This window comes from Malus domestica, chromosome 08 (genome assembly GCF_042453785.1).
Source record: "Malus domestica chromosome 08, GDT2T_hap1".
In the NCBI taxonomy this organism is placed as follows: Eukaryota; Viridiplantae; Streptophyta; class Magnoliopsida; order Rosales; family Rosaceae; genus Malus; species Malus domestica.
In genome coordinates this window covers 27,055,646-27,067,961 of record NC_091668.1, presented here as the reverse complement: position 1 = coordinate 27,067,961, position 12,316 = coordinate 27,055,646, and the positions used below count along the sequence as shown (strand labels likewise).

At 41.0% G+C, this 12,316-nt stretch overlaps 1 protein-coding gene across 1 annotated transcript; it reads right to left on the bottom strand.

Moving 5' to 3' along the window:
- Window positions 1-8,076: 8,076 nt before the first annotated feature.
- LOC103441752 (receptor-like protein kinase 7) lies at window positions 8,077-11,913 on the bottom strand. The gene is made up of 2 exons (XM_008380450.4): window positions 9,049-11,913; window positions 8,077-8,953 (listed from the first exon to the last, which is right to left on the bottom strand). The coding sequence occupies exons 1-2, from the start codon at window positions 11,612-11,614 to the stop codon at window positions 8,556-8,558; spliced, it is 2,964 nt and encodes a 987-aa protein (XP_008378672.3). The 5' UTR covers window positions 11,615-11,913; the 3' UTR covers window positions 8,077-8,555.
- Window positions 11,914-12,316: the final 403 nt, after the last annotated feature.

The following is a 12,316-nucleotide window of genomic DNA, read 5'->3' as shown; positions in this document are numbered from 1 at the left end:
TTAAAAAATCAATCATCTAAATTTCTACTTTACAATCATTAATTGGAATCTTGTTTGTTTCGAATTATTTAATAATCCCTGTGGAGAATGACCTTGCGAGATCCGTTTATACTACAATAACCTTGTGATGCTTGCAAGTAAAATAGGAGATTTTTATCGCATTCACATAAGTTGTAAAGATCCTATCACATATCATCAACGTAAACTTCCATGCTCTTCCCAATCTGTTCGGTGAACATTGAATTGACCAGTCTCTGATAAGTCGCTCCTTCATTCTTTAGGCCGAAGGGCATGACTTTATAGCAATATAGTCCCCTGTCAGTAGTGAAGGCTGTGTGTTCTTGGTCCGGAGGGTTAATGAGGATTTGGTTGTATCTTGAGTAAGCATCCATGAAGCTCAGGAGTTCACACCCTGTTATAGAGTCTATAAGTCTGTCTATGAGAGGAAGAGGAAAGCTATCATTCGGGCATCCTTTTGTTTAGGTCGGTATAATCGACACACATTCTCCACAAGACCTTTTAGAGCAGGAGACTTTCCTTGGTTGGATTCCTCTTAACAAGGACAACATTTGCTACCCACGTTGGATAATTGACTTCGTGGACGAAGCTTATGCCTTTGTGTTTTTCAACTTCTACCTTCATTGCCTCGTACCGTTCAGCGTCATAGGATCTTCACTTCTGTCTCACTAACTTGGTCTTGGGGTCAATACTTAAGCGATGACAGATGATATTGGGAGAGATGCCTGGCATGTCCTCGTATGACCAGGCGAATACCTCAGTGTTCTCTTGCAAAAAAGAGATCAATGTTAACCGCATGGGTGGTGACAAGGTGGTGCCAATCTTCACCATGTGATCCAGATAATCTTTTGAGATAAAGACCTTCTCCAACTCTTCAACAGGTTGTGCTTGCTGGGTGAAAGAGCCATCTCGAGGATCGTCAAGTTGACTGTTGCCACCGTGAAGATCCAAGTTGGCTTCGTCTAGGCTGTCTTTATGACTTGGTCATGTATAGAAAGGGTTTCCTTGGGCACAGGCAGGTGCTGTTGCTTGACCGAAGTGTTGTAACATGATCGTGCACTAAGTTGATCTCCTCTGATGTAACCATTGCCATAGGGAGTTAGAAATTTCATCAACAACATATGTGTGGATACCATGGCCTTGAGATCATTGATGCATGTGCGTCCCAAGATGACATTGTATGCCATTGGGCAATCAACCACCAGGAAGTTAGTGGTAATGGTAGCTGTGTAAGGGCATGTACCAATGGTGAAAGGTAAGTGTATGCTCTCCAAAGGTTGCACGATATCACCAGAGAAGCTTATCAAAGGGGAAATCGAGTGACCGAGCAAGTGTTCAGCTACATTAAGTGCCCTGAAAGCTTCGGCAAACATGATATTGACCGAAGCCCCCGTGTCTACCAAGATTCGTCATACTTCAAAGTTGGCTATGTGAGCTTCCACGATCAGTGGGTCGTTATGAGGGTAGATGATACCTCTTTCTTCCTCAGGGTAAAAACATATTGGATCCCAGTTAGGCTTTTGATGCTTGCCTTCCCTGATGTCTTCCACGTGAAACACTTGGTGGCCAAACCTTAAAGCTCGTTCACTATTTTCATGGCCCTGTTGGAAGATTTAGATATGGGTGTGCCACCACTTATGGAATATATCATATTCACCTGGCGTTGGTTACGGTTACCCCTTGGAGGGTGAAGGAAGAATTAATCAATTTTTCCTTCACATGCCAAAGCTTCAATATGATCACGAAGGGTGATACACTTCTCGCCGTCATGGCCGTTATACTCGTGGTAGCAGCAAAACGTGCATGTGTTCTTTGTGGACTTGTAATCCGAGTGCCTCGGCTTTGGCTTCGGTATCAGGTGTGCTATGCTGGGGTAAATGGCCACGCATGTGGCATTTAAATGTGTGTATGCCTCATACCTCGGGGTAGGGGCTGTCCTAACACATGCTTGACCCACTGTGTTGATTGCCTGGGATCAGAGATTATCGTGGTAATACCCTTGGTTATCACGGTAGTGTCCCTTATTCCTTTTACTAAAATAAGACTAGTGATGATGGAAATCTTTCCTTTTCCCCTGAGATTGATATGTCTGTTAACTTGGTAAAGTATTAAGTAAGGCAGTGAGAGGTATCGCTACCATTTGGAAGGTCGAGGTCTTCTCATTTGGTTGGATCTGGCTTCCATTCCCTACTTGCTGATAAGGGGTGGCTGTGAGGGGTTTCCCTTGGTATATCCTTGCCTCGGTGGAGGCATGGTTGTAAGCATGTGCCATCACCTCAGAGTAAGTCTTCCAAGTGTTGGCATTGATCATGTACTTGAAGAAACAATCACGTAGGCCTGCCATGAAGGCCTTGAGGGCGGTCTCGTCATCTGCCTCAATGCAGCGAGAATACTCATGGCTGAAGCGACCGGCATACTCTCATAGTGACTCGTCTAGCTTCTGGCAAATAGTGTACAAGTCATCTGCAGAATGCAAGCGATCAGTCTGGAAAATGTGTTGAGAAACAAACAGTTTCCTCAAATCCTCAAATGAGTCTACCGTCTCAAGTGGAAGACGGCAATACTAGTTTAGAGCTCCGCTAGAGAGGGTGGAGGGGAAGAGAAAACATCGATCTTCATTGGTGTGCATCTGGTATGCCATGGTAGACTCAAAGAGGTTAAGGTGTTTAATCGAGTCCTCATTTCCAGTATAGAGTTGCTAGCCAAGCTTCTGCTTTGTCTTTGCTTAGAGGGGGTGTCGAGGATCCTCCTTGTTGGTTCCAATCAGGTATCTCAGCTTGTCGTTCGACCTTCAACTGGTTTACTTTCTTAAGAAGCTGTAAGACAAGAGGCTCCTGAGTGGAGTCATGTACCACTGGAGCTTTCTTTCGTAAATCTCCATCTCCTCTTAGAAGTAGAAAGGTTTGATCAAGAGCATGTGATTTTTCCCTGGACTCGCCGTACTGACTTTCAAGGTATGTTTGTCGAAACATCTCTGAGTCCCCTATACCTTTATGTTTCTCTAGGACTTGTTGCCCCTTCCCCAAATTGGTAGCCGGCCTGGGATGTGGGAGACGACCGAGTCTTTCAGAAACCCTTGGGTCATTAATCTTCGAGCTTATGTGGAGGGGATCATGTCGACGTTGCTTTAGGAAGTCTCGGCAGTCACGATAAACGGCTTTCGATCCTTCCAACATTTCTGCAAGGAGGTGTCTTCCTCCACTTCTTCTGCTTCGGGTTGAAGCAGCTGGGTTGAGAGAAGTCTCATGTTGATCAATGTTTTGATGATTAGCTCGCTCCTCATCAGGGATACCCATGTCGAAGGAAGGTGACCCTCCTTGTTGGGAGGCATCCAGATGATGGTTGATGTCCACAGGGGTAACGAGTTCGCGTGTTTGAGTACGCCTAGTTTTGTGGAGCATCTCAAAGAGCTTCTCATACTGCTCCTGGAGGACCTCATTGTTCATTGCTATCTTGTTGTTTTGAGATTATAGCTCATCGACTTTAGCTTGAAGAGCAACCCTTTTTCCTTCCTTCTTTCGTTGCTTCGCACTAGGTGCAAGAGAGGTGTCATTTTGTGTGCTGTGGCTTCCTTCGCTCCCCATGTTCGAGAGGGATGCCTGGTCAAAAGAGAGTGTACAAATGGTGGAAACCAGCTTGATAAAGCTGAAGAGAGTGGGAATATGTGTCATTCCCACTGACGGCGCCAAATGTTGATGCACAAAATCAGTGGGAACTTTGGTACAACAGAAAATGTTAAGTTTGTGACCTTCGCTAGATTGCTCCAGTCACTAGTGTGGATAAGTATGTAAATGGTTAGGGATAGGGAAGCAAACACAAGATGTACATGGTTCACCCAGATGGCTACGTCCACGGAGTAGAGGAGTTCTCATTAATTGTGAAGGGTTTACACAAGTACATAGGTTCAAGCTCTCCTTTAGTGAGTAATAGTGAATGATTTAGTACAAATGACATTCAGAAATATTGTGAGAGAATGATCTCTATTTATAGAAGAGAGTTTCTAGTTTCATTCTGACATTGACACGTGTCATGTTGTGATTGGCTTCTGATGTTGACACATGTCGCACTATGATTGGTTTTTATGTCAACACGTGTCGCGCTGTGATTGGCCTCCTGGTTTGAGGAAAACTCTTCTGGGTCCTTGACGGTACAACATTGACCGATGCTCAATAGTTTCGGGATTGGTCAAGTATGGTACAAACAAAACTATTCTCAAAATCATAACCCTAACCGATAAATTCAAGGACCATACAAATAATTAACCAACTAATTAAATCAAGAATAAGTAAATAAAGAGATTAAGAACGTACCAAAGGTGACATTCGTTGGAAAATTGCAACAGAAAGTATGGAATTGCAGAGATAGAGATTTGATTGTGGATTTAAAGAAATTATTTTTCTTTTCTTGAGCAAGAAGCATAAAGGCTAAATTACATAGGGTAAATGGTCTTTTTCTTTAAAAAATAGGATAAAGGGGGACTGGAGATAGAACTAATTTATAATTTTTAGCATAAAACGTATTATTTACTACCTATCATCTACTAAATATACATTAAATAATAATCTGTATTGAAATTGAGTAGGCTATAAGCATGAGTTTACAAAAGAATAGATCTATTCACAAACCCATTTTTACTTCCAACACAACCTTATTAATATTTTGTCAGTGATCATCTTCAATTCATTTTATCCGAACAACCGACAATTAATAGAGGTGTGTAAGAAGTAAAAATGTGGATAGCACTACCCTTACAGAAAACCTCCCTACGGTACAACCCACCTTAGCCTTGTGGGTGGCTACGCCTTTATGCACTTCAAGAATTTGATGTAATAAAAATTTGCAATGCAGTAACTTCCAACTTCTATCAGGATACCACGCTCACGAGCGGCTTCCGATGCCTAAGTCAAAACAAATTGTGAGAGAAACTAAACTTGAGAGAGTTCTGAGTAGACAAGGCTTTCCGATGTGGAATTCATACTCTCAACATTAATTTAATAACAAATTATAATTAGTTCATTGTATATATTAGCTCGAACCAACACCCAAATATCATTGGATCATTAGAAAACCCACATATAAAACTCCCTAACTTTCTTCCCACTTTCTTCATATATTTCATTTGCAATAGAGGTTACATTGGGATTATAATAGCTTGTCAGCATTGTACCAAAAGAAAAAAAATAATTAGTTGCATGTTCGACTCACATAAATGATGATAAAATTGATTGTTAATGTTGTGTCTGATACCTAGTTATGATTGGCTCTTCGTTTAAACCAAATCTCGTCCCTCCCATACAATTAGAATTTCGTTGTATAAACAAAGTCTTGGCTATTTTGGGTTTTCTTATGCTGTTAAAAGAAATGTATATGGACTTAACATAATAGGCGTGAAAATTTGAGAATGTGATTTGGGGAAAATTGCTCTTTTGCAGTTTGAATACTAGATGCCAGGCCTGCCTGCCTCATGGACCAACCGCACTAGACATGGAAATGCCATGAAAAAAAACTTCTAATACTATGTGGATTAAACCGTTGGCATACTTGCGGCCCACAACGAGGCTATGAGATTGTGAGGTCCCTAATCATAATTTTACAAGTTAAAACACAATTTTGGCATGACTAATGTTGCATAAATCGCGATTGTTAACCATAGGGTGGAAAAAAATACATAAAATACCGAAACGGACTAAAACCCAACCGAAAAAAAGAAAAAAAAAACCAAACTAAAAATATTGAATAAATCAAACCGATAACGAAATTGGGTATGAAAATTTAGGGTTTTCAATAAGACTGTCTCACTGGACTCTCACTCGATCGAGTCTCCCAGAAGGCTAAAGGTAAGAAATTTGTTTGGGTTTCTACAAATTGTTCGAATTAAGGTTTTGACTGGGGTTTCTTTAAATTGTTCAAATTAAGGTTTTGGTTTGGGTTTCTGCAAATTGTTCTAATGAGGGTTTTTGAATTTGTTTGTTGTTCTGAAAAGTGTGTGTTGTTTACATTGCGGACGCAGATTGGGCGACCAAATTTCAGCCCAAAATCCAAATAAAATAAAAAAGTTCAACAATAATTTAGGCCTGAAAGCCCGGTCCCGAATCGTACCGAAAAACTGATTTTTTTTTTTTTTGAGAAAATCAAATTTTCGATTTTCAAAATCATGTCCCGAACATTATTGGTTAGGTATTTAGGGTAGGGGTGTGCTATCCACACAACCTTCGTTAATTTATGTCTGTTGATTTTCTTCAATTCATCTGATCCGATGATCGAAAACCAAAAAGGTGTGGGAGAAGTAAAAAGGGATGTGTGGATATCACACCTCTTAGTGTATGGTATCCGGAATAAAACCAGCCCTAATTAATCACATTGCTAATCACACCTCTATGAGAAATATGATTAAACCAAAAGGTTTTCAGGGAATAGGATACCAATAGTTTAGGGCTCGTTTAAATGTGTTTTTAAAATGACTGGATGTGTTTTTAGAGAAAATGTTTTTGGTTTCAATTCTACAAGAAATATCAGTGATGTGCTTCTTCCAAGAAGCATTGTAAGTGTTTTTTTTAGGATTTACTAGCATTTTTACTAAAGATTGCTTCAAAAAATATTTTCACCAAAAACATTTTCAATAATTTTTAAAGCATATCCAAACGAACTCTTATTCATTTTTTTTTGGGCATATGATGAAGTAGGGTAATTTAGCTCAATAGAATATGAGGTGTAGGGCGAAAATTATTAATAAGACACCCTACAAGGAATTTTCTTCTAACCAAATTCAAGTGCCAAATGAAATGCCTCATTTTACAAGTTTTAGCCGTCTTCAACATTATCCGATAATTTTTTGTAGATACCCTTAACAAGCCTTTACAAATCATAATATTTGTCAACATACGTTGGCATAAGCTAACTTTCAGTGAATGTCTGCAAGAATCGACATGTGTCCACCAGATACTCGACAAAATGGTCCAATAAAGTTTTTTCATTGAAAATAATGACCACATTACTGCCACTGAGTGTAAGATGAATATTTTGAAATTTCAACAACACGATAGTTGTCTACACTAAACTTATTAATATATATTTTGTTTTAGTATATTTAGCGTAATGTTATTGGCACTCCAGTCCAAACGCACTCTTTTAACTGAAGTTTTCGTTTCATAATTTTATACCAAGGGAATATATAATCTTTATTCTAATAAATTGTGATTTTTTTTTAAAATGAAATTGTTGCTTGATTGTCTCTACCTGCTACCTTTGTTGGCCAGAAGACAATAAGGAAAAGAGCTTTGCGTAGGTGGCTGTTGACCTAAATTTGGCGTCTACTCCATTTACCGTTCGTGTGCGTGCATTTGTTTGCGAGTTTCTTTCTGCTATAGTAGAATAATGCTCGACACAGTCACAAGCATTCCTTATATTTTAAACCGTTGACACACCATGATTTGCACTAAACAAATCATATTCTTGTTACAGCAATTAGTCTGCTGGAGACTATGCCATCGAATCTCTTAAATTCAGCTTTGCTCTTCTGCGCAGCAAAGGAGAAAAAAATAGGGTGTCTTAACGGAACATTCTTGATACTGTTCACTTTTAACGTTAAAGACATTTTAACTTTAAAAAATCACTCCTGGTACTATTTACTTACAACACATTTTGGTTCTTTTGATTAAAACTCAAAATTCTCAAGTCATTTTCATTAGTTTTCTTAATGGTCGAACTTTAACTAAATTTCATTTAATTAAATCCCAACGGTTCACTCGTGAAAAAATAAATATAGGGGAGAATTTCCGTCTTATGATTGAACTCAAGTATGCTACCACACAGCAACTTACACCTTACAAACCTAAAATTGTATCCAGTTGCAATGATGCCCACACTAGTATGTGTAGCCTATATAAACATTAGAGGAGTTTCTTGGGACGGTCGCAGTCGGGGCCACACTTGTATTGGTGTCACCCACGTGCATGGACGACTGCTCCTAGTAAAATCTTTACACTATTGTTCACCAAACTCTTACATTGATGCATATCTTGCATATTGTGCGAGTTGCAATTGCCTAAAAAAGAAAAATTATTAGAAATGACAGTACTATTCCTTTCAGTTAAGCTCAAACCCTGAAGGGAACAAAGGGATTAACTACTAGTAGTAGTAGATACATATATATGGTAAAAAAAAAAAAAAGCCCTCCTAGCACCTATTATTTTATGAATTGAGATTCTCTCCGAATCTCGATGCCTGGAGCGAACAGACCTGAAGATCTGAACCACTCATAAACTCAAGGTCCGGATCTCTCTTCCTCTTGGGATGGCCCAGATTTCTCTGTCCCTCGGCTCCGAACCGCAAGATCCGAAGAGATCCAAATTCTTATTTTACATCTGCAAAACTACAAATATATATATGCAATGATCTGCTGGTTCTGGCTAATATGTTACAAGTACTCAGCTATATACATTACATAATAGTTCCAAGTTAAACTAGTTTAAGTGGAGATCGATGAACGAGCTTCTTCGACCAATAATTTTCGAAGCGTGGCCGCGTGTTGATTAATTTCAGTTCTCTATACCCTTCACTACTTTCATTTTCATATCTGCAGCAGCACCATCTTTGCTGATAACAATCTTGAGCAATTTAAATGTCTCGTGAGCCTCTTCAAGCATTTGAACCACACTTCTCATGGAGGGTCTTAACTCCGGTACCCTAGCCGTGCAGAGAATTGCAATTCTTAAAACCTTGATAGCCTCTTCTTTGTACACCTCTGGAATATATGAGTCCACCATACTTAATATGCTCTCTCTACTCCCAAGCATGCTGCTTACCCAGCTCACTATATCCTTGTTCTCTCCGAACTCTGGCTCTATCGGCCTTTTCCCCGTCACTAGCTCCATTAGTACCACTCCGAAGCTGTACACATCGCTCTTCTCATTCACTTTGTACGTGTATCCATATTCTGCATAATTAACAATTACATTAGCCATAATTAGTAACAAATTAACGAGCTCAAAAGTACTAAAATATTTAACTTGAGTTGAGTATTTGACTAACCAGGAGCAATGTAGCCATGTGTTCCGGCAATAACATGAGTAGAGTCCTTGTCTGCAGTGGCCTGAACAATCTTGGCAAGCCCGAAATCCGCAATCTTCGGCTTCAAAAACTCATCCAATAAAATGTTACTCGACTTGACATCCCTGTGCATCACCAGCCTCTCCAAGCCATGATGCAAATACTCCAAACCTTTGGCTGCTCCCACTGCTATCTCATGCCTTGTCTCCCAATCAAGCTTCATCTTTTGGCACGTATGAAGCTGATCCCACAAGCTACCATTCGGCATGTACTCATACACCAACAAGCTTGAGTCCTCGCTTGTAATGCTGCAGTACAACTTCACCACATTCACATGCCTAATCGAGCTCAACGTCTGCACCTCAGCATTAAATTCCTTCGACTTCCCACCGCGTTTTGCAAGCACTGGAGCCATGCTCTTGAACCTTTTCCTGTCACTTGGATCGGTGTTCCATATGTGCTTTACAGCGAGATCTTTGCCATTCGCAAGTAAAACTCTGTAAACGTTTCCGGAACCCCCTTTTCCAATAAGATTCTCTTGCCTAATGGAATCAAGAATTTCACCCTCGGTGAAGCTCATCACATGAAAAGAGTTTACGTCCCAAGATTCCTCCTTTAACGAACGGTCTTCGTCCTTTTCGCGCTTCTTTAAGAACAAGAAGCATGTGAGGGACACAAGCAGGATTGCTGAGCCAGCCGAGAAGCAAATAATTAGCATCCGCACATCCTTGGACATCCCAGAACCAGAAGAACAATGGGGGAATGGGCTTATGTCCGTGCTGCAGAGTCCGGAGTTACCAGAAAAGCTACCGTTGTAGGCTGCAATCGACAGAGATTCTGGTATGGCGCCGGTGAGCCTGTTGTGTGATAGATCAAGAAGACTTAGCCTTAGAGATGCTAAGCTCTTTGGGATTTCACCCGAAAGTTGATTTTGTGACAAATTCAGAGAGTTCAAGGTTGGGAGAGAGCCTAAAGACGATGGGATGTCACCGGAAAGTGAGTTTTCTGCCATGTTTAAGTCGCTCAGTAAATTACAGTTTCCTAGAGACTCTGGTATCGAAGCAGAGAACATGTTGCTCTGCAAATACAGAGTTCCCAGATTCTTCAGGTCACCAACACTTCCAGGGACGTTCCCGGAAAACCGATTGTTGTTCAAAACAATGGACACCAAAGATGTTGCTTTGGAAATCTCATCCGGCAGCTCACCAGATAACTGATTGTAACTCACGAACAACTGCGCAAGCATCTTCGCATTTCCAATGTCAGAAGTTATCGGGCCTTCGAATTGATTGGAAGTAAGGTCGATGATGTGCGCATTCGGCAACCCCCAAATTCCAGGAGGAACAACACCGGACAGCGAGTTGATGTTGACTCTGAACCGCTTCAATGTGGAACACTTAGCGTAATTCGCAGGAATTTCGCCGGTAAACTTGTTCTGGAGCAGGAGAAAGCCTCTCATCGTCCCCATCTTGCACATATCGGGCGGAATACTTCCCGTCAGGAGATTCTCAGAGATATCGATGAAATCAATCTTGGACCAAGAGCCAAGTTTCTGAGGCAGAGGACCGGTCAGCTTGTTATTGTACAACGACAGATTGACAAGCTTCTTGAATTCCCCGAACTCCATCGGAACTTCTCCGGAGAAACTATTCTTGTACAATTGGAGGGAAACTATGTTCTCCAAGAATCCCACCTCCGACAAATCGCCTTCGAGTAGATTCATGGAGGCGTCAAAGTTTTCGAGGTTGGTGAAATTTCTTAGGCCGGGAGGAAGCGTCCCGGTGAACTGGTTGTGGTAGAGCTCGAGCTGCCAGAGCTTGGTGAGCTTTGTAATCTCGGATGGGATTTCTCCGACCATGCTGTTGTCGGATAACTCCAAGTTGATAAGCTCCGTGAGGTTTCCTATTCCTTTCGGAATCGAACCTCCGAGGCTGCAATTCGACAAGTAAAGCCAGTTGAGTTTGTTGAGATTCAACACCTCGGTTGGGAATGGGCTTTGATCAAAAGGGTTGTCTCCCAAGCTCAATCGAATCAAACCCGTCATGTTCCCCAATGATTTCCACGGAAAAGTACCCGAAAATCCGCTGCAGTTCAGATGGAGATGTTCTAACTGGGACAGGGATGATATGTCGGGGAACGATCCTGAGAACAAATTGTTGCCCAAGTCCAAGTACTTCAAATTTACGCAGTTGTTCAAGTCCTCCTTGATTGTCCCGTGCAAGAAGTTGAATCCCAAGGAAAGTGTTTCCAACGATTCGAGCTGGCATATTGCGTCCGCCGCAAGAAACCCAGATAGGTTCTGATTCGAAAGGTCGATATGTCGAACGAATCCGTTTTCGTTGCAGGCAATTCCGGTGAAGCTGCAAACGGAATTGGTGGAGTTCCATGTATTGAATATGTTGTTGTTGGTGTTTGAAACTTGTAACGTGGATTTGATTTTGAGAAGAATTTGAAGCTCGTTGGCCGCCGCGGTGGAGAGGAGGCAGAGGAGGAGGAAGAGGAGGTCGAGCGGGAGATGGGTTCTTCTCCGGTCTGTCAACGACGACATGTTGAGGGGGTCAACGGGAAAGAGGACTTGGGGGAGTGCGGGGATTTTTGAAGAGGGAAGGGTGGAAGTGAGAGTCTAAAGAGTGCCATTTTGAACCTATGAGATGAATGATTGAGTGGTTGTAACTATTTACCCACTCGCTGTGGATTATGTTCCAAATTGTGCATGCGACCAAATTAGATGTAGGAACTAGGATGCTTCTAAAGCATTCACATATTTGCAAAATTTGGAGAGCAACTATTTGACCAATTGGAAAAGCTCACGTATTCTTAACTTGCGTGGTAAAACACTTCCATTCAAAAATGCACGGCTAGATACATTCTTAACTTGTGTTATTTAAAAGTTTAAGAGGAGATTGACTACCTCACCACCAGCATCAGGGTACACCCACAACCTCGAGCCGAAAGAACTTGCGTGTGATACTTAACTGTCAGCTGCCAACGTATGAATTTATAAATCGTGCACCAACGAGAATTGCTCACAGTGAGACTCAAATCTTGATGGGACAACACACAAACCTATGAGCTTACCAACTGAGCCAACAATAAACAACACTTTTTTAAGCATAAACGCTATTAAACACTTTAAGGGGCCATTTAATAACCATTTCGTTTTTCAGGTTTTAGCTTTCATTTTTCATTTTCTTTAAAATTGAAACTAAAAATAGTTACTAAACAAGTTTTTCATTTAAAAAAAAAAAGC